This window comes from Pavona decussata, unplaced genomic scaffold, assembly GCF_977016875.1.
Source record: "Pavona decussata unplaced genomic scaffold, jaPavDecu1.1 SCAFFOLD_315, whole genome shotgun sequence".
NCBI classification, from domain to species: Eukaryota; Metazoa; Cnidaria; class Anthozoa; order Scleractinia; family Agariciidae; genus Pavona; species Pavona decussata.
In genome coordinates, this window is record NW_028145706.1 from 376,708 (window position 1) to 399,358 (window position 22,651).

The following is a 22,651-nucleotide window of genomic DNA, read 5'->3' on the forward strand; positions in this document are numbered from 1 at the left end:
AATGAGATTATGGGCATTCAAGGAGTGTAAATTTGGTCATAACACTGATTCAGATTGATCCTTGTACAACGGTCTTGAATTTAAAAAGCAGAATTTCCAGCAAAACGATTTACCCCAAACACGTTCAAAGTCGAATTACGATAAAAATTTTTTACTTTGCGCCATGTTTGCTCTGATTACCCATAATTTTTTTTTATCAAGCGCAAAGTGTTCTGCTATGATTGAGCAAAGTAAGAGCCTCTTTAGCGTCTCAAATTAAAAGACGTTGGTCTCACAATTGAACTGTCTGTTTCGAATCATTTGGGATAAAACTCTTGAACACGGCATGCCTGCCTCTTCCACTTTCAAGGCTTGCAAGCAAGCTCTCCAATTAGGTCCAATTAGGGTGTCAAGCGAAACAAATTTGGAGCGAAGCGAGCAATGAAAACCAGGGCAGGGGCTCCCACAATTCGCACCAATTCTTTTGGAACTCCCTTCGCTCGTCTCTCCCACTCTCGAGCCCTCAATTGAAGAGCTTGTTTTCAGGGAACTGCTTTCACTGATTATAAAGCTTTGAGTTTGTCGTTGCGTTGAGCAATTATTTCAATTTATGGAAGCTTGAGATGCTTTTGTTTGGAAGGTTTTTCATTAACTTTTTAGACAGGCTCTCTTTATAACTGTGCAAGTGTAGAAGGGTATCCACATAACATCACAGAAGTAGTAATATTTTTGAAGAGTTTGAATGCGTTACTAATTTTTACATCATTCTCCCCGTTTCAATCAAACAAATCAAGTGTTTAAGTTTGGAAATTTGGAACATTACCCCCTCCCCCCCCCCCCCCCCCAGAAAAAAAAAATCTTTAAAAGGGTTTATCCGAACTGAAAGCTGCCAGATACTTTTTCTTTGCCAAGAATAATTTATCTTGCTACCCGAGAAATATTTCAAGGGGAATTATTGTCTATTCTTGTGTTACTTTCAATGCAGTTAATTAAGTTTAATAATCGAATTTTCATTGCTTCCTGATTTTCTCTTTAAGGTAAAGATTATGTGTTTGGGGGAGGTGGAGGAATCTTGTGCGCTTTGGTCAGTTTCTTCTGGTTTAATTACATAAAATTCTTCATGAAGTAAGGACGGTGCCTCCTAATACAGATCTTAGCAAGGGCTATTGAAACATTTAAAAAAATTGGAGTTAATCAAGGATATTTTAGAATAATTAAGTCAAAACAATTCCAAAAATTTTTTTAAATACATAACAATGTAAAGAATTTGTCTCCAATTAAAGCTTAATTATCACTGAAACATGCTTTGTTACTCCTAATTTTCTCTATAGTCTCCAACAACCGTTTGTAAGATCTGCGTTTCCCACATAGTCATTAACCGCGCAAAAATATCTTTGCTTTAGAGGGCATTCCCGAGATGCGCGGAACATATGCGCAGTGACAAAAGGAGGCAGTGTCCCTAAGGGCGAAATATTTGCTTGAGGCACGACTTTTTTTCGTGGAACTAAAGGCCCGTTCAGTAACAGTGGAGGCATGTTGGGCAAATGTTGGATGAACGGATTGTTCAAACGGTTTCAACGCCGTTCAACATTTTCAAGAAGAAAGAAAATGTTGAATCGATGTTGAATGAAAATTCAAACCAGTTTAAATTTGATTCAACACGCTTTCAACAAGCTTTCGACATTGTTTACGCTTTCAACAATTTTGAACGATGGACCTGTTCAAACGCACACGACATTTGGCTTAACAACTGTACTGAATGTATGCTGAAGCAAATGTTGAAACCGTATAAACGGGCCTTAAGAGAACAGAAATTGGTGATACTTGACTTTACGTTTACTACGTGCAAAAACGTTTTATTAATTAGTTGAGTATGTACACAGTCGTCAACTGCAACTTCATATATATTGCTTTACGTACTGCCTCTTGATTATATAACTCTTGATTATATAACTCTGGATTTACCTACATCATAGATCACATATTTAACTCTACTATTTTAAGTCACCTTAATAATTATGACTAAACCAGCTAAAAGGCACAGACAGCACGGAGTTCTTTAGAACATCTAATGTCATTGGACCTGTATATCACGCAGCTCTATTGTGTCAGGGTTACTGAGGGTCCATTGTTTCTTTTGTTTGTTCATTGCTCCGCTATTTTTTCTACCGCAGGAGGACAGGAGTTTTTCTCCCTCTTCTAGCCTGCAGAGCGAGTTACTTTTTTTTTTTTTCAGAAAAATAGAACGAAAGAAAACCCAAGCAACTGCATTTTTATGCTTGATAATCAAGCACATTAAAGTTTATTTAAAAGTCTGGTGATATATTTGGATTCTCTTCAGAACCATTACCAGGCAGATGATGAAAGTAGAAATGATAGGCAAAAGTATAAACCTAAAAATCGCAGCTAGTTAAGGTGTAAACATTTTGGATAACTGTTTTTGTCACAACTGGTCTAAATTGTTTGATACAAAAAGGCCTCTTTGCATAATACCAAATTCAAATACAGATCGCTACCTTATGAAAATGCAATTGCTCGATTTATTCTGCCTTACTTTTCGCTCCGCAGACTATGTTCCTTTAACGTTCTCGTTGCTGTGTGCTACTCGTTTCTCTAAATCCTGACCTTAGTTTCAGACTTAAATTTACAATTTTCCAGTCCTCGTCTTCAGACCTAGCCTATGTAATCTACCCATTAATGGCGCGCAGTTACTCGTGATTGGTTATCCGCAATCTAAAAATAACCCAACTTGTGAAAACTGACGTGTTTCACTGACGCAATTTTTGAAGTTAGACGCTTTGGGTAATGAATTCCTAAAATAATACAAGTTACTGAAGACAGGTTAATAGTTAATCAGTTACTGATCCGTGAGATCATTAACGTTGGCGTACAGGCGATCGTCATACTGACTAAGGTTAACGTAGGTCTGTGGAAAAAACGAGATAATTTATGTTGTAATTAGCTGTTAGTTTTTTAAGTTTGTTAAAAACCTAGCAGAAAATTAAGTTAATTGAAATATCTTGGAATAAGCTATTTTAATTGTAATTCTCACGTACAGAATATATACTACTTTGCGTTCACTTTATAATTCATAAAACGTGCCAAAAAATGTTTCTGAGGGCATTAACCCAGCCCCTCAACAAAAAACTGTAAACAAAAGCTTGAAAATGTCTTTATCTGCACTGTTTTCTAACAAGTTATGTGCATGTACGGCGTTTGTAGCACTTTAAAAGACACAGTTACTCTGTTCTGACTCTGGTATGAAAGCTGAGGTCCCGGATACAAAACTCGCTTTCTGCTTGAAATACAGACCTGTGTCGATTATAGCCCTATATGCTGCCTCACTTGCGTTAGGAACTTGAGATGATGGAAAATTGGCTTTGATTGGCTAAATATCGTGAAGCTTGTAACAAACAAAATGCGGACCCCAAAAGGCTCAGCTTACCAAGTGGTTTTTCTCCATTTCTTTCATTGTCTCTGTCAATTTTTCAAACGTGGGTCGATCAGTTGGATCTTCTTCCCAACATGTCAGCATTATCTGATACCTAATCCATAATAATAATAATAATATGATTAGTAACAGCAATGTACCTAATATAGGTTGATGGCGCTAAGTATTTGGTGCCTTTATGAGCTATTGAAGGCAAATAGAATGATAGTGTTATTCTCACAAGCCTGTCATATTAAGGACAAGAATATGGCTTCGCGGTTTGTAGCAGTTATCAAAACATTAACTAATAGAACAAGGTCTTGTATCCGATAAAAAATACGACAAATCAATTACAAACTAAACTAAATTAAACCAATAAATGCAAACAAGAAACAGACAAAAACAACTTCAAAGAATTAAGTTTATACTTCAGATTTTACAATCCCACTGATCATTCGTCGTCCCCCCCCCCCCCCCCCCCCTTCCCTCGGCAGGTTTTGCTCCTTTAGGGTTTTGGAAAAGGGTCGTCATGTAAGATAGCATATTTTCTCGTGAAACAAATTCCCTTTTAAGCTATAAACATGCTTTTTTTACCTTCAGAAATGAACAAAGGGCACCATCACATTAAAATAACACCCAGTGAGATCGTTTCTTTCTTTCTTTCTTTTTTTCTTTCTTTCTACCTTTCTTTCTTTTTGTTTGTTTGTTTCTTTGTTTGTTCTTTTGTGATAGTCCATCCATTGTGATAAGCTTCCCTTGTTAGGATCAAACCGGTTGTTCTGGAATACACCCTATGCAGGCCGCGGAGATAGAGGGAGTCCAGAGACAGGACTAATACCATAAACGTCAAATAAATAACATGAATAAAACTTACAGTCTGCTGTCGACGTGTCTTGGTTTTGGCATTCTGTATCCTTGTTCCAGCTTCCATGCAATTTGCCGAGCATTTATGTCCGGGTATGGGAATCCGCCTATAGAAAACATGAATTCCTTATCAAAGAAAAATAGTGTAACGTAACAGTCAGAACTGAGTAATCGTATCGGAAGGTCATAGGCTCGACGCCTGTTGGAAGAACTCGGGTTTTCTTTATTCGAGTGTGCCCGTGTCCCTCACTGACTCAAAACTTCGTGTATAAAATTCCGACGACGATTCGACGCTACTCTACGTCATCATCACATCATTGGCAATTGTTGTTTCTCCTTGGAGGTGCTACCAGCCTGCTTTTTGTTACTTTTTGTATTGAAAATGACCTAAGATGTTCTCGTAATCGATGGTCACATTTTCACTCACGTTTAACTTTCTTTCTCTAACTTTAATCACTTGTTTAAGTGGTTTTGTAGCGGTTCCGTCTTTGTGTTTAACTTTAATCATCTGATCAATCGCTTGATGGCCATCAGGGGATATAACAAAAATAGCTTAGAAACAGACAACTACAAACTTACCAATGGTTAGAATCTCATACAGAAGGACACCGTAACTCCAACTACGACACAAAGGAAAGATTTAAAACAATGAAAAATGTTCAAAGGAAGAGAATTCTTGTTCTGGTGATGACGCTTATAGTGGAAAACGTTTAAAAATTCACTTTATAGTATGCTATGTGTTTAGTCGCTCTAGGATAATTTTTTTCATCGAATGCGGCTGTCCTTGCTGTTCTTTAGCGCCCGTCGACGTTTCGACAACAGGTTTCGGAAAGTTCATCGGATATGACCCTGTCAACCTAGGAAGTCTTCCCTTGAGCTTGTCGAAACATCAGCCAATCGTGAGCTTTTGCAGTCGAACGGCAGAGGAAAGAGGACGGCTGAATGCCCCCTCGTGACCAACATGTTTTGCATCCTCACGCAGTCTCAAAAGTCTTCAGTAAATCGCTGACCCCTTGTTGCTTCCAACACGAAGGAATTAATAACGTGAGGAAAGCAGTTTAAACAAGAAATAGCTTCTAAAAAGGTTAGAAAATTGCTGTCAAGCTGTTGTCACACATAAGTGTGTTGGACGTGTCGCTGTGTTCTTTGCACTGCTGTGCTGTTGCTTAAACTCACCAATGTCGCAAACAAAAATCGTTTTCAGGACGACTAGTCTGAGACTGTTAAAAATTACTTACCCTTACCTGGACAACCGACTGACATTATTCAACTTTATTTAGTTCCCAATCAGAGTACTCACACGTCACTTTGTGTTGTGTATATTCCATACAACAAAGCCTCATACGCAGTCCACTTTACAGGCAGACGGCCCTTTCAATGGCGGAAACAAAACAAAATAAAACACACAAAAAATAAATAATTTATCCTTCTAGGTTTGGAAATATTCTATGCTAGGAAAAGTGGGGTTTTGTTATTCATTGAAAAGGACGTGTTTTAGAAAGCAAATGATTTTTTTCAGTGGACATTACAGGAACATAAGAGAAGAAAACAAAGTGTTTAATGAAATCATGTCTGATAGATCATATTCCCTGATATAGCAAAAGTATATTTTCTGTAGCCTATGGGTAATATAACCACTGGAATACAGAAAGAAAATTGGGGGTAACGGGATATTTTTTTAGAGATAATTAAGCAATAATTATTCTAAAAAGCAGTAAAATACAAAGCAACGTATGGCGATTTTTTTCCTAAATTGAAACTTTATTATCTCTGTTAAATGCATGGTTACCCCCAATTTTCTCTTTGGATACCAAACCACTTGCTAAGTTCTGCTTCCTCCGCATACATTTAAACCGCGCAAAAATATCCTTGTGTTAGTAGGCATCACCCATAGGAAACCTGAGTTTCTCGAGATGTGCAGAACGTATGCGTAGTAACAAAAATATGCACTGAAACCTTTCCCACCGGTCACAATTTGAAACTACACTCACTCCACTTTTTCTTGCGTAGACATCATCGTCGCGCGCTCTCCTCGCCATTCCAAAATCTGTCACCTTACACTTCTCTCCATCTCCAACAAGAACATTTCTCGCAGCCAAATCCCGATGGATAATCTGAAGGAAGTAATCAACGAATTTTTAGTGTGTTATTTTTATCGTTTGCGAGCACAACAAACTATAAGGTTAATTCTTTTGGGTCGATATATCATGGTCCTTCTGTATAATTTTTCTGTTAAAAGGAAAGTTAAATTAAATTTCTTAAATTATAATTGAACTTAACTAGTTCATTGAACTCATTTGCTTTCCATATTGAGCAGCTGTCTAAAGTTATAGATACAAGTCACGGATGGAAAGAAAAAAGGAGAGACATAACATGCTTGCATGAAGGAGAAAATGTCAGAGGAATGATCCAAGTGTGACTGTACTCCCTACGTTAATTGGCCACACACGACTAGTAACGGGGGAAATGTTCAAGTTCGTTCAATTCCCGCTGATAAAGTGTTAGCTCTTTCTTTCTCTCTTTCTTTCTTTCTTTCTTTCTTTCTTTCTTTCTTTCTTTCTTTCTTTCTTCCTTTCTTTCTTTCTTTCTTTCTTTCTTTCTTTCTTTCTTTCTTTCTTTCTTTCTTTCTTTCTTTCTTTCTTTCTTTCTTTTCATTTGAGACATATCTGTTCAAAGCCATTTTTACAGAGATTCCCTATACAAATACACATTTGTTTGTTTGCATGCTAAGACTTTCCCAGATTTGATATTATTCTTCATGCACTTTAAAACCAATAACCAGCAAAAGTAGCTTCTCCGATATAGTTACTGTTTCAGAGCCTAATTTTAACCTGACCTTTTTTGAAGAGAGATAACTCATTCCATCGGCGACCTGCCAAGCGAACCTAACCAACTGCTGGGCAGTCAGACTGGTCTGCGGTTTTGCATTCGGGTCTTTGAAGTAAGTGTCGTTTAGTCCTCGACTCTTCCTCAAGTATCCCAACAGGTCACCAAATGGTACATACTCAATTAGGACTAACAGGGGATCTGTGAAAAAGGACAAAAGGCGACATAAAGAGATCGTTAAGTACTTCAAATGAACACCATTTTCACTCACACTCACTCACTCACTCACTCACTCACTCACTCACTCACTCAATCACTCAATCACTCAATCACTCAATCAATCAATCAATCAATCAATCAATCAATCAATCAATCAATCAATCAATCAATCACACAGTTTATCACTCAGTCAATCAGATGATTCGTCCATTACCACTTTCAGTGACGCATCCTATCAGCTTGATCACGTGGGGATGAGGTTTCAGTTTTTTCATCAACTCAAGTTCTGACAAAAGGTCCTTTCTGTCTGAGGGAGGGGCATTTCCTGAAAGAAATGGAACAACGATAATGTTATGATCTCTCTGGCTAAAAGCTTGTTCTCGGCTAAACTGATTTTGTGGAATAACCATGTTATTATGCCCTGGATTGCGATGAAATAACCAGAAAAGACATTTCTGTTTGAAGGAGAATTAAGTTTCATCAGTTATCTCAATCGACTTCTCCACTATGGGACTCAGCTGAAAGCCCATCATGGAGGTATTCAATCGTAATATGGGCTTGCTCATATCTTAGGAGTATTTATATAAAGAAACGTTATCAAGTTTAAAAGAAATTTTAAAACATCTCACTTCTGAGCATTTTTGCCGCCACCTCGGTGTACTCCTGCTCATCCCGCAAGTTCCACACTGTCGCCTTGGCAACTTTTGAGAAGGCCCCTTCACCAATGATTTTGATAATGTTCACTTGTTCTCGATTTATTTCCCAGCTTCTTGTTGAGGGATGAAGTGGCATGTAATAGCCATCTGTGGGAGCTTGATGAACCCCACTGACCTCCGACTGGACTGCGATCGAGTGTTGTCTGCTACGAGGCTGTATGTCGTCTTCCCTTGCGTGATTATTAATTTGATTCTGGTGACAAATGGTGTGCAATCAGATTTGATTAATTAAAGGTGACCCACACAATGGTTTCTAGGTTTTCAGCACTTGATATCTCTGAACTGTTTTAAAATTTGCAAGCAGTTGCTAATCAGCCATGGTGAAGATGACCTATTGCAATACGATAGTAAAAAATGTAGGTCACCGAGCATGGTTTCAGTTAGTTATAACCAGTTAAGGCTAAATTTAGCGCTGTTCTTAATACCAGTTATTGGTTATGGTAACATATCAACTAGAAAAAAAAGACCACAGCTTGTTAATCAATGCTTCGCCATGTGTTTAAAACCATTGTTGTGGCATTTGTTGATAAAGAGTGAATTTAAAGGACCTTCAAATTAACAACTGAAGGGAAGTGTTGTGGGAGACCTTAATAGCTTTCTTAATATAAATTGTTTTCTTTCTCTGCTAAACCAACGAAGCTCTGAAATCACATATAATCCTCAGTCTTCAGGGCGTAAACATATTCCTGGCAATATTCATGAAACAATTAGTTCATTCGCCCAATTATATATTCTTGCTGACATTTTAGAGTAGGAAATAAAGGTCCTGTTTAAACTCGGCGATACGCTAAAGTATAAGTGTTAAAAGGCATCAGAAAAATCGCCGTGCGTCCAACCGGCCAGCATGATACAAACACAAACATAAGCAAATGAAACGCTTCCCTTTTTCTCGTGCTTGTGGATATTAGTTACTTTAGGGGTGGTTATGAATGGTTCAACACTTACCATCGGTACAACGTCCACGCATTTTGCGGATTCGTGTCCTCTGAAACAATAAAAAAGATTAGTTTTTTTAATGTTTCGGGTTCGAATTCGATTTTGGTTAACGTTTGGAAATGAATGGCCAACAAAATTTAATTGTAAAACTGTTTAATTTATCGTTGGGTTAACAAAAATTAACTAAAAGTATTTATACATTTTAAAAGGCTTTCGAGAGTCGGGTCGTCTATATTTAATTTTGAGTACTTTTTACCGTCCACAATCTACGCCTATAGGACCTGTTTACCCGTATCCGTTTTCTGCTTGAAAATAGAAAACCTTGTTTTGTGCTTTGCGTCAATTCACCGGTATTCGCTGAAAAAGGTCACGGAAAACTCATATGTTGAGACCTTTTCGAAAAGGATGACTTTTTGAGCTTGAACGGCAACGGCCATCGGTTTCGAAAAGTGCCGCTTTCAGTGAGACTGTTTTTATCGGGTTGGTGTTAGCAAGAGAAGAAAACCTTTCTGTTCTCAAAGGAAAATGGTTACGTGTGGAAGAGCGAAAACTAACGGATACGTGCCGAATGGGCGTAAATACGTTATATAAACAAGAAGCATCAAGTGTCATAAATTAAAAACGAATGTTACTTACTGACTTGTCTTGAGTTTCCCTGAAAACAAGAAAAATGCTTTAAGCAAACAACAAACATTATTTCCTCCTAGCCTCTGAGATCCAAATTTTCAAGGATCATCTCGATAAATAATACCAATCAGTTTCAGTCATTCCCTTCTTTCGATGTCTAGCACCGGCGGTAGTGAAGGCAGCTAAGCGATGTGGCCTTGCAAAAGTATCTCTGATGTTTGAAAGATTTAAGGTCCTCTTCATCGTAGTGAATGTCCTTAACCTCAGCCAGAGCTGAGTAATCTGTTATGATCATGCGAATCAAACAAACAAGTATCTCAGTAGTGGCTAGTACGATCGGCCACGTGACAGTGGTTCCTGGATTAGAAATGTTACCTTTTGTCGTGCTTTTTACATGGCCATCGGATAAGCTGATCTAATCGCCAGGCTTCCAGTATCGTGTATTAGTTTCCCACATAAACCCTAGTTACCCTAAAATGATTATCATACTTAGTTTACTGAGTAAATTTTGTTCCTCAATATATTTTACAAGCAACTTAAGTTAACGTCCCATAAATAAGTAAATGTCATTTGCCATGACTGTTACCTGGAGAGCTGCAGCGGAGAAAAATCAGAATACCAATCAACAGCAGTAAGATGAAGATTACAATGATGTAAACAAAGTGCAGAATTGTCTTTTCTTCTCCACAAGAATACCCTAAAATGTGAATGACTGGACGTAAATACATACACACACCATGAGATACAACCCACATTTTCATGATTCGCAACGAAACAATCTTGACCGATTATTGTTTTGGATGTGTGGTGATTCGGGAGTTTTCTGGTAGGCTAGGGTAAAAGAAGTTACTTTGAAAGAGTGATCAATGACGAGAAATTTACTCGTCCGTTCCGCTATTGTTTCCATGATTTAGTATCACGGAATATTTACATGTGACTTTAGAAATTTGGGTTGAAGAAAGAGGACGTGACATTCAGTCCCGTCAACGCCAGTTTCCACAACCTTGTGAGTTCCTCACAGCAAATAAAACTTATCGTGGACGAACTCAATATGACCTGGGATCACAGATCTCATTTTTGACTATTTCTAAGAAACACACCATTCATTTTTACCATCCGGAACACCTTCCCTTCTTTCAAATGCAAAGTCTGATTCAACAGAAACTCTTACCTTCAAGCGAGAATTCTTTTGGAAGGGCATCTCCCTCGAACACATAATTTCTGGCGTAAACCTTCACCATGTAGTTGTTATTTTTACTCAAACCTTCGATGAGCAATTCTCTGATAGCGGGGTCAGTAATGTTTTTGTCCTGTAGAATGACCACTCTGTATGCTGTGATAGGACTTCCTCCATCATCAGCTGGTGCAGTCCATTTTACATTCAATGAAGTGGCCTGAATGTCTGTACCTGCTGAGATGACGCTTGGTGAACTGGGCACCTCTGGAGGAGAAAAGAGCACTGCTGTATGAGCAGAAAGCGTTATATTGTTGAGAGAAAATGACAGTTTGGCTAAACAATAATGGCTATTTCCAGAGGCGTGTCTCTTGTTGCCTTGTTGAGCAAAGACAAGTATAGGTATAATTAATATTTTCCATTTTGACTAGCGAGCCAAGACCAGTACAAAGCCTAGAGCCATAAAAAGTGGTCCTAGTGGCCAGATTTAAAGTCATGCTTATTAGGTAGCTCATCGGTCTTCTGCTTATATAATGTTCATGAAAGCAAGCACAAAATCAATGCTCCTCTTACTTATCTGTTGTAATTGTATCGTTCGCTTTGCATAATGGCCAAAGCCGTTATCAGCCTTGCAAGTGTAAGTACCAAAATCTTGGTCATCAGTCGTACCAACACGGACTGTGTTTTCCTTGGATATGACGGAGTTGAGTACACTACCATTGGGTTTGATCCAGGTGATGGTTGGTGTGGGAATTCCATCTGACACACACTTTAATGTCACTGTCTGGCCAATCCACGACTCACTTTTGGAGGACGTAATATTTTCTATGGTAGGTGGATCTGAGAACGCATTGCATACAAAAGCAATCGTTAGTTTGGCATTGGGTTCTCCTGAACAAAGCATACGCCCACACTCACGCGCACCATTTCGATGTTACTTCAGGACGCCTTTAGAGAAAAAACGTTTATCACTCCACCCCCTTCCCCCCTCCCCACCGCCACCACCAGCTCATGCAGGAACATACCAACGTAACGCGTACCAAAGTAGGCAGAATATTTTTCATTATGAAAAATTCTCAGCCTCAGATATTGCATTTCTAACGTTCTGATTGGCTCCCTAAATCCCGCTTATCAGCTCATATGCCGTAGTTTGATCTTATATGGAAAACGGTTGCCCCAGGTGTCGCTAAGCTATTTTTTTTCTCGGCGGGAAGCGAAAGTTTCTTCGGAAAATAAAGGAAAAAAACAAAAACAAAGAAATACCAGACAATGCTATCTCAATATAACAACAATAAAAGCCACAAAGTTCGATATGACACTATTTAATTGTACGTATCTCTGAAGTTTCCTTTAAAATCTTTAAAATTGGAAGATTTTACGATTTAGATCACATAACAGCTACAACAACAATAACAACCGGTTACCTTCAAAAATTTCAGGATGGCTTGCAAATCCTGGCGGTAAGAGGCTAAACCGATCAGCAAAAGCTTTATGCTTGCCTTTATGTTTCTACGCATTTACGAGGACTCCAGTTACAAACGTTCATCTATGAAATCCGTACGAGCGGCGGCCATAATGTTGGTTTTCTTCGCTCGGCACCACTTAGCAAAACATTTGCACAAATGTGCGCAGCTCTTGCGTTTCTCGATAAGCTTGGAATTAAAAAACTTGCACTGAATGTTTGTCTCAGTGAGGTTGTACCTCGTACACTTGGACTTGCCTGAAGTGTTTTAAAACGTTTGCGAGGAATTCAGTTCAGTATAAAAAAGCTGTCCTTGATCCCTTCCTTCGCTCGGCACCACACAGCAAAACATTTGCTCAAATGTGCACAACTATTAAGCTTCTCGATCAGCTGGAACTTTAAAAGCACTTAAATGCTTGTCTCAGAAAGGTTGTAACTCGTACATTTAAAAGTTTCTTGAATTTGAGATGTCCGACTATGTCCGATCTTTTTCGCTTTCGATTTTTCATTCAACTCCGTTTGCAAAGAGCTGCGCTTGTCATGTGGTCATCAGACGTTTCGCGCGCTTTGGTTGGAGGTTGCCTTTTTATGTGAAATAAATTTTTACTTAAAATAAAATTCAGTAAACTTCAACAGCAATATCGAAACGCGGAGAATTTAATAAAACAATTATTCCATTCGCGCTTGTTGGATATGAGATTAGTTATAGCCAACTCATATCCAACGCGCGCTCATGGAATAATTGTTAAATAAATGAGTCTTGAGAGTTTTCTGATACAGAAGCGATTAAAATACACTCAAACCTGGGTAACCAGCGTACAACTGACTGTCAACGATGAATGGGCCAAGCTTTTCGTCGGCAATTTTATCCTGCAAGGGCTTTAATGGCTCTTCTGATGATCGATCGAATACCAACTCTACAGCCGCCATGACACTATCAGAACTAGAAATGAAAATAGACGGAAATGCTAATCAACTTTAAGACGAACCTTGGATGAATGTTCTTAGTCCGATGGCGGTATGGTTCGCGGTACCGAAATATAACTTGTTTCCAACTTAGTTTTTGTCCTTTTGTCGGAGTATCTTGAATTCTATATGTACTGAAATTATCAACAGGTACTGGGTTTTAGCATTATGACTTGTGAAAAACAAGTAAAATTGCAAAGTAGGAACTATGGGCTAACACTGTTAGAAAAGAATAGAAACGGAATGCTTATGATGGAAATATTTCTTGTTGGATTGAGAGGGCATTGAAAACCTGAAAAAGGAGTGCTTCGTGTTTTGTCAGGGTCTCCAAACACCCAAAAACAACGAAAGCACTCGAGCCACGGCCTCCTACTTTCAATTTTTTTTTTCCGCGTTTGGAAACTCTGTAGAAACACTCGCACTTAAAGTATTACAGCAACATTTTACTAGCAACGTTATAGAGCACTTACCCAATATTAAATGTTTTAGCAGTTAGACTGAAAAGCAATTTCTCAGGATTCGTGGTGTAAACAGCCGAGATCTCAAAAAAAGAAAACAATAACAATCTGAGTAAGAAAATAGAATTTTTTGCATTAGATTGAAACAGAAAAACATTTAACAACTGGTATACTTTTTCAGATTTATCACCTGTTTTGACAGCTATGGTTTTTTTTTAATTGGAATATTTTAAAACCTTTTTCAGGATAATTTACGGATATCGTCGTTACTTCCAGCTTTTTATGCCATTTTATCTGTCCTTTATTGATTTGACTGTTGCCGGTTGAGTCAATCCGGAACTTTGTTTTTGAGGTTTTGAATACCAAGATGGCGGCAGTACGACATCAAAGACGTAATTCGTATGCCATATAACAGCATTACCCCATTATGTGGACCTCAAAATAAATAGATTTCTTCATACAACATACCGTCCAGGCTTCGTGACAATAGCTTGAATGCCCCTCAAGTTACGAGCGTACTTTGTGTCCCTTCCTCTTGCTCCTACCCTTCCACCTCAGGCTCATCAGGCAATTCTTATATGAATATAAGCATTCTTGACATTTGGGAAGGTAACAGGGATTTTTTAGGGCCGTTATTAGGAAAACGTTATTGAACACTGATCGGAACATTTCCAATAATTGCTGAACATTGCCAAGGCAGATTGCAACAACTTGATGAAATGGTTTGCATTTGGTCAAAATAACCGGATTCGCGTCTTATTCAATAACCTATCATTTTCATAGGCCGAAAAACTTCTCTGCCCTTTTAATTTATCAAGAACTGTATAATAAGGCATTAAAGTTATGGCTTACTGCTGAAAGAAAGTTGTATTCCGCCGCCTTCAAATGATTAGAATCTCTCCTGGAAAAGGTTTTCTTCCATGTTTCGCTTCTTATGGTCATGGTAATTACTACAGATTTGCAATGCTCTGGCGCGCCTATTAAACACACAACAGAAAAATAAATTCTACACTGATTCGGAAGAGTGGAGATGATGTTGCACTGAGAAATTTCAATTTTAACGCAGCACAGCGCACAGAACTTTCAATCTAATATTATGCAATTGTTCGGGCAACGCGTAGCAAAAGTTAATGAGGACAGATAACATGTTGTCTCAACAAATTGCTTCGTTAATAGTTTTCCCCGCACTGTTACACGATAACAAGTTTTAAAGCAACATAATTCGAATTAACACAACCTCAAAAGCGGAAGAATGAGACAGTCAAATCTTATAATTGACGCATACTTACATGATAAACCGACAATGCTGGCTCGAGTAGCATCCCTGCCATATCCGTTGCTAGCCGTGCATCTGTATGATCCAACATCCTTCCTCTGCATGTTAACTATACGTAACTTATAGCCAGAAACATTGAACTGTTTTAGTGGGACACCATCTTTGGTCCAGATGAAAGTCGGTTTTGGGTCACCATGTCCTTTGCACTTCAAGGTCAAAGTTTTTCCAAGGTCCATGATTGTCATTCGAGGCGGATTGACAATGATTTTGGGAGGTACTGAAAAATCGTTAACACGAAATCAATCATCAATGGCAAACCTTTACATTCCTTGCTTAAGTCCTAAACCTTAAAGAACGGCCACTGAAGTGTAATTTTCTGATAAGCAATTCTTTTCTGTAATACTGTGTATGATACCACACAAAAAGTGGATCTTAGTTTTGAAGTTGTGGATGTAATTTGTACGTATACCTCTTGAAATAAAAAAAGACATCGAGGAGAACTTTTTGTCTGGTGCGGTTAATAATACCCTTCACGGTGTTTCTCACTCACAAACTTGTATACTAAGATGAAACCAGACGATTACAGAACTATTCAAAGAAAGAGGTTGAACAATTATGCGATTTTCTTTAATTTTTTAGTTTTTTGTCTTTCGTTTGACAAATTGGTACAGACGATCCCTTAAAAAAAAAAAGTAAGAACCCAAATTGGTTTGTTACCTCACATGTGTCAAATATAGATCATTTCCAAAAAGTACTTGTTGTTAGTTTTGAAACGTCTATCGTTTATTAATTTCCCTTAAAACTTCCTACTATTTGTTATCAGTTATTATTCAAGCCAAGTACGTGATTTCAAAGTAAAGGCTTTCATAAAATCGTGATTTTCACACGTATGTAATAGTTCTAGAATTTTGCCGCTAGGAAGTTGTCTTTATTGTGGGTGCCACGTTTCTCACAACGCCCTAGTTTTTTTCACGTAGCGTTAGCAATAAAGGACGACGCGCAACTCATTTTAGTCAGAGATTGTTAATGAAGTTACATCGCTACCGTGCTACGATCAGAGGATCCAAGTTACCGCTATTTCAAGTGTATTTCGCTGTCTCTCTGCTACCTTTTGGTGCGAGTCGTCAACCAAAGTACGTAAGTTTTTATTGTTGTAGTTATTGCTAAGTCGCGAATTTTTAGTCTTTTCTTTATCACGATAAGGTTTCATTTAGTTTATCCAGTTTTGTTGAAATCCCTTTCACTAGGTCTATTATTGTTGAGGCTTATTGTCAAATACTTTATTAGTCTTATTGTCATACGATTACCAAATCGTTATCCTTTCATGCTATATTTAGCTATTTTGCAAGATACCCGTTGATATTTTCGTTTGTCACGACAGGAGTTGTTATCCTTTCAGTTTTATTAGTTTCAAGTATCAATTGTCATGTCTATTTGTTTCACGCTATGATCTTGTTAGTTTTGTAACGATTGTTTTATTCTGTTAGATTTGTATTTTATGCCTTATCTAAGTAGGACGTATTCTTAACTATCACTTTTCAGTTCGAACCAACTTGTACGACTACTACTTCTATTTGTATCTGCTACCGCTACTTCGCTACCTATTGTGAACTTGATCTATGGACTTGATCTGTCATTAAATCAGTTTGAATCTACCGAGTGGAGTTCGAATCACTTCTCATCTCGCACCGCGCTACCCTGTAATTGTTTAAGATTTGAGAAGCAAGCAACCTCTAGAATCTTTACAATTACTCTTGTATTTAGTAATGGGTAACGGCACGCCCAGTCGGCTACTTATTTTACCTTTGACATCTAGCCATCATCATTTTACAACAAAAAGCATTATACTAAGTGCTTTTTCAATGTACCACAAAGCTACATTTTCCGCTGCGAGACACAACAACACATACAAATGACCGAATTACATTATTACACCTTTCCTTTTTATATTAGTGCACGTAATGACATGCTATGTTCCCCTGTTGTAACTTCTCTTCTGTGTAAAATACTACAATGAAAGAACATTAGTACTAGTTAATTAAAAGCAGCCAACTAAACCTGTTTATACCTGTAACCTCGAGCCGTATGTTGTAGGCCCATTCCATTCCTTCAACTGATATCTCGCACTGAAAAGTGGTATTTTCTCTTTCTGTCACAGTTTTTATTGTCAAAGTGGCAAATTCATTGGTGCTGTTGATGCTGAACCGGTCTCTGTAGTTATTCCGGTCGTATATTTCGACGTCTCCGCTGAACAGTACATCGCCGATAACATTTGGCTGTTTGACACCATAATAAATACTGAACACGGTAAGCCGGATGCTTTGTCCATCCAACAAATTGTAATTCCATCTCAAATGAACATTTTTACTTCCATTAAGTACTCTCATGACAGCGGTTTGAATGTTATTTGTATCCGTTTGGTTCCAAGCGGGAGGAGGGCCAGTCCACATAAATATGGCATCTGTAAGAAAATGTTTATTTGTTAGCTATCAAGTAATCTCACTTAATCCCATTAGCAGATTGTCTGTGTCATGAGGAGCGTCTGGCAAATATAGGGGGTCTGAAAGAATCTGGTGGCTTTGGCCTGGGATTTTAGGTGATTCTTTTTTATTTAATGGAACAGGGTAAACGTGTATAAATTGTTTTCTAAAAAGCATCAATCCAACAACCATATTTTTACAGCAGTCATTGAAAGCGTGACCACTTTTTTGATCTGAACTGAGAAAAAAAAGGAATAAGGAACAAAACTGGCAGTTTAAGGTGTTTCATTTTTACACGTATAATGGCTGTCATGTGTGCTGGCTTGCCTGAGCTCGGTTTACTGGGCAAAAAAAAATCTAGACTACCAGGATTGGACAAAAATGGCTATCAGCACAGGCTCAGGCTTTTTTTTTCAAAATAATTATGCAGTTTCAATTATCAGTGATAGGTACATAACTGGCTGGTCCAGAAAAGGTGAGGGCACAGAAAACGAAACACTAGGGTATGATACATAAAAGGAAAGTAGTTGGCCTTGAAGAGGATGCGGAAGAACAAAAGCAGGTCTTAATCAGCAGCTGAACCGAGACGAATGACTACTGTATGATCATATTGATCACATGACTGATGCAAGCACCTAAAGGGGGGTATACCTTATCTAAATTACTTCATCCCCAAGACCCAGGACCACTCGGACCAATTAATTGCTAAAAAGAGCGGGAAAGGCATAAAAGTCTTTTTGCCGGGAAATATTTTATTTTTCTTCTCCACTGTATTGAATGAAGTGGACGAAAACCGGAAGTTATTTATCACTTGGAGCAGTACAGAAAATCGTTTTCATTTCGTAAAACCGTGTAATTATTATTGATCGATTAACGTCTTCGTAAAGTTTTTATTATTATGATTATGATTATGATTATTTATTATTATTATTATCATCATCATCATCATCATCATCATCATCATCATCATCATCATCATCATCATTATTATTATTATTATTATTATTTACTCCCCAATCTTGTAAAAACAGCAAGGGCTAAAAAGCAAAATGCATGTATTGACTGAATGATGGTATGCTTTACGAGTGGTTTTATTGCCGTCCGTACAAAGGCGACAGATTTGGTGGACCGCCAAAAAATATACAGCTATTGGAGTACGCAGAGAGCAAATACCACTTTCAGATATTGTATCTTCTCACGGCGCTCTTTTTGACACAGCTGATGCCGTTAACGGCGGCGAATACTTTATACTAGCGCGGTCAATGACTTCAGCTTCTCATCCGAATTCTTAGGTTTCCTCAATACGATGAAAATGATTTTGCTTGTATGAATATGACTCGGTAAAGTAAGTTTAATTGCAGGTAAAAACAAAATACTTGGACAGCTTCCATCTCCATAGCACTCTCCAGGACAAGATTATCGAGAAAATAATTTTCTGAAAATGCCAAGGATGTCCGCCATGTTTATGCTCTTCTTTTAGTGTACTAAGATGGCAGCCATATTTTGAAGTCAATGCAAAAAAAAAAAAAAAAAAAAAACGACAACAACAAACAACAAAGGAGATAATATAGGGTCAAAATTCCTCTTCAGAATTATTGACGAAACAAGTTCCGTTTTACCAGAAGAAACGTGTATGTTGTAACATTTAAGAATTCCTGTGTTTCATGCTGCAACTAGCTCTTTGATAAAATTTCTAAAGTGAGGAAACATATCAACATGAAGTTTTCTTTGGCCATGTGTATCACTGCTGTGAAGAATATGTTAAAAGATAAGCGTTGTGACTACCTTAGTAAAGGTTTTTTTTTTTTTAGACATAAAAACAATTAATACAATGACTGTACGTGCCGTGAACGCTGATACGGTTTTTAACGGCCGGAAATATAGGAAAAACAAAAGCAGTATTTTCTGGGAATTGGGCACCCGCCCATCCGACCGGAAATAGAGGTTAGGATGTAATTCTCTGTTGAATTTATCCATCCTTAGGGCTTTTATGTTGGGCGCTGTTATTCCTCTAATTCTGTCACTTTAGGATGTTAAAAATATATAAAAAATAAAAACGTGCGATGAGTATTATATAAAGAAACACACTATTTTAAGTGATTTCACTCCGCTGTACCTGACCCCGGCTTTGACTGAGAAGGTTTATTTTAGATGTACTGTACGAATTGCCTTTTTCCTACAACATTTTTTACCCTTGTCAGATTTGTCCAAGAGATTTCGATTTCTCACATTTTATTCATGTTATATTGAGTCTTAAATTCAAGTCTCTGTCCACATTCTCTTACGCTAATTGTAAAAAATTCGTGGATTTCGCTTTATCAATCACTTGAGACAGTTTCTATAGCGAGAGATATTTTTACAACTTATATTCTTCTTGTTTGGCAACAGAACTGGCGGCTACATGGAACCTTACTCGACCTTTACAACAAGGTTTACTAAATTAACTTTGCCATACAGACAATTAACCTCGGACACAGAAACAATGACTCTGAACTCACCTCCTGTGTGGTAAAGAAGATGCAGCCGCAGCAGTAAGACTAATGAATTGAACTTCACAAATAGCGGCATGTCGGCACCGCTGCTGAAAAGAAAACGTTTTACAAGCAATGAGCAAATTTTACTCAGTGGAATGGTAACAAGGAAGTGGTGTCTAAAAATACCTGCTGACGAAACGAAAGACTTCTTATTATATCAGTTCTTGTGATAGACTGATCAGTTAGCACATGGAAATAGGATTTAATGCCGGTCGGCTGCTCGATTTCACGAAGCGTGATCTACCAAGTGTTATAAACAATGGGCAAACATTTGGAAAAAGACACATGTTAGTGGCCTACACAGCGGCGGCCGACAGGGACCGAGACGTCGTACGGTATTTGTGTACCGGTCAATTCCAAAACCGCCCAACCCCACCCCGGGAAAACCCCAGGGCATTTGACTTTTTTGAAAAATTTTGGTCAAATTCCCCGCTATGTTGCCACTTTAGACGGTCAAATGCCCCACCCGTTAGAGCTTCAAAGAGGGTCAAATCCCCCACCCTCAATGGTATATGTAAACAAAGACGATCGCCAAAAGAAAGAGAAGCTTTATTTATTATATGAATATTTATAATATGCGAGATCACTCCGGCCATACAGCATTCTGTCACTCATGAAATAAACGAATATTAACAGAATCGCTTACCTTTGGAAACAAGTTCTGCAAAATTTTCAGCCACTATGGATTTCTTGTTCAGCTAGTCTTCGCTCCACACTTTAAACAAAAGCATATTCCACGATATAACTATATAAAACGACAACAACAGAAAAAACCCACCTGGAATCGATAAGGGCAACGACCCGTGAACACGGCTCGCGTGCTGAATCAAAGAATTGCGAAATCCTTTTGTTTCCGACAGCTAACAGACGTTTTGTCACGAAAGTTAAATATCCCACCGGGCGAGCCTCATTTTGGGTCAAATTCCCCACTGTACGGAGCTTAACGCGAGTCAAATGCCCGGGGATTGCCCAGGGGATGGGCGGTGTCGGAATTGACTGGTACATTATTGATTTTCCGCTGGCATAAGAGCGATTCTCGTACGTTTGTGTGACCGAGAACTTAAATTTGCGATATTTTATGATCTAGAAAATTTTGTTATAAACCTCGCGTTTATCTGAATGCGGCGAAACGTTACATGAAAATTGATTACAAGTTGACTAAATTCAATCACGTGCATTTCGCATTTAATTTCGTGGAAACACCGGTTGCTGTTTTAAACTCCGGAAAACGAAACCACAGTTTTCAAGGAAACAACGTATACTCTTAGCCCTATTTCAGCAAATTTAAATTGCGGTTTGGTATTTTAAGATACCGTACATCCTTCAGGAAGGAATTATAATCCAAACAGGAAAATGTTGCCCTTTCGTTTTACCAATTGGAGGTGTGCAAGTTTTGATGGCCATTTTTTTTTTTGTCGCCAATGTGTTCTATTTATTTAACATCAGCTATTTAGAAATCCAGCGTTCCATTTTGGCTGCTTTAGTTTTTTCCTTGCAAGTTTCAAAGCGTTTTAACTCGGAATATGTGGGAATCAATCAATGGACAGGTATGGAATGAAACTAAGTGAACGAAAGGCCAAAAAAAGTAGAAAAGTCTTGGGAAACAATTCCGGAAAAAATATTTACAGAAAAGTGAATAACAACTCGCTTCCATCGTAGCGGCCACGGCAGGCCAACTCAAAGCGGGAAGGTGTTTAAAGTTTAAAGTTTTAAGATCAATTCCTTTTGGTAAAGTTAAGGAACATCGGCTTGCGCATTTTTTTCCCGCGGAAATGGTCACGTAGTATATAGGCCGATCAATTTTGCTTCGAAAATTTGCAGCGGATAGAATGTGGTTGGGGGGGGGGGGGGGGGGTTAAATATATACAATGCAGTTCTTATAAATTAGGACAAATATTTGGAGAAAGATAAACTTTGTATACCAATTATATTCTCGGATAACAAGCTGGTCATCATGTTTTCAATTTGAGGAACACGTTGCTTCTAAAAGTTAAAGTTGTTGTTCAAAGCTGCCCATAGATAAAGATGAGGCCGTTAACATCCTAGAACTTTTGTACTGATTTATGTTTCTCCATAATTTTAGAATAATTGAGTCAAAACAATTCCAAAAATTTTTTTAAATACATAACAATGTAAAGAATTTGTCTCCAAATTAAAGCTTAATTATCACTGAAACATGCTTTGTTACTCCTAATTTTCTCTATAGTCTCCAACAACCGTTTGTAAGATCTGCGTTTCCCACATAGTCATTAACTGCGCAAAAATATCTTTGCTTTAGGGGGCATTCCCGAGATGCGCAGAACGTATGCGCAGTGGCAAAAGGAGACAGTGTCCCTAAGGGCGAAGTATTTGCTTGAGGCACGACTTTTTTTCGTGCAACTAAAGGCCCGTTCAGAAACAGTGGAAGGATGTTGGGCAAATGTTGGATGAACGGATTGTTCAAACGGTTTCAACGCCATTCAACATTTTCAAGAAGAAAGAAAATGTTGAATCGATGTTGAATGAAAATTCAAACCAGTTTAAATTTGATTCAACACGCTTTCAACAAGCTTTCGACATTGTTTACGCTTTCAACAATTTTGAACGATGGACCTGTTCAAACGCACACGACATTTGGCTTAACAACTGTACTGAATGTATGTTGAAGCAAATGTTGAAACCGTTTAAACGGGCCTTAAGAGAACAGAAATTGGTGATACTTGAC

The 22,651-nt window shown here is 38.1% G+C and overlaps 1 protein-coding gene and 1 long non-coding RNA gene across 2 annotated transcripts; one reads left to right on the plus strand and one right to left on the minus strand.

Annotated features, from left to right (window-relative positions):
- Window positions 1–1,850: 1,850 nt before the first annotated feature.
- LOC146454084 (fibroblast growth factor receptor 2-like) lies at window positions 1,851–20,051 on the minus strand. The gene is made up of 20 exons (XM_085095845.1): window positions 19,912–20,051; window positions 17,002–17,394; window positions 14,947–15,210; window positions 14,510–14,634; window positions 13,670–13,740; window positions 13,037–13,176; window positions 11,345–11,611; window positions 10,769–11,038; window positions 10,184–10,294; window positions 9,607–9,625; window positions 8,980–9,019; window positions 7,948–8,227; window positions 7,533–7,643; window positions 7,110–7,300; window positions 6,265–6,387; window positions 5,574–5,644; window positions 4,853–4,893; window positions 4,284–4,380; window positions 3,425–3,524; window positions 1,851–2,905 (listed from the first exon to the last, which is right to left on the minus strand). Exons 1-20 carry the CDS (start codon window positions 19,979–19,981, stop codon window positions 2,837–2,839), a joined length of 2,853 nt encoding a protein of 950 aa, XP_084951971.1. The 5' UTR covers window positions 19,982–20,051; the 3' UTR covers window positions 1,851–2,836.
- On the plus strand, window positions 15,698–16,589 carry LOC146454085 (uncharacterized). Its single transcript, XR_014859338.1, has 2 exons — window positions 15,698–16,066; window positions 16,476–16,589. It is a non-coding gene; the product is annotated as an uncharacterized LOC146454085 (long non-coding RNA).
- Window positions 20,052–22,651: the final 2,600 nt, after the last annotated feature.

Coding starts and splice junctions, on each gene's coding strand:
- LOC146454084 (XM_085095845.1), bottom strand. CDS start 19,981: ATGCCGCTATTTGTGAAGTTCAATTCATTAGTCTTACTGCTGCGGCTG. Junction 13,177..13,669: donor GCTAAAACATTTAATATTGG/GTAAGTGCTCTA, acceptor TTTCATTTCTAG/TTCTGATAGTGTCATGGCGG. Junction 11,039..11,344: donor GATACAATTACAACAGATAA/GTAAGAGGAGCA, acceptor TTTCTCCTCCAG/AGGTGCCCAGTTCACCAAGC.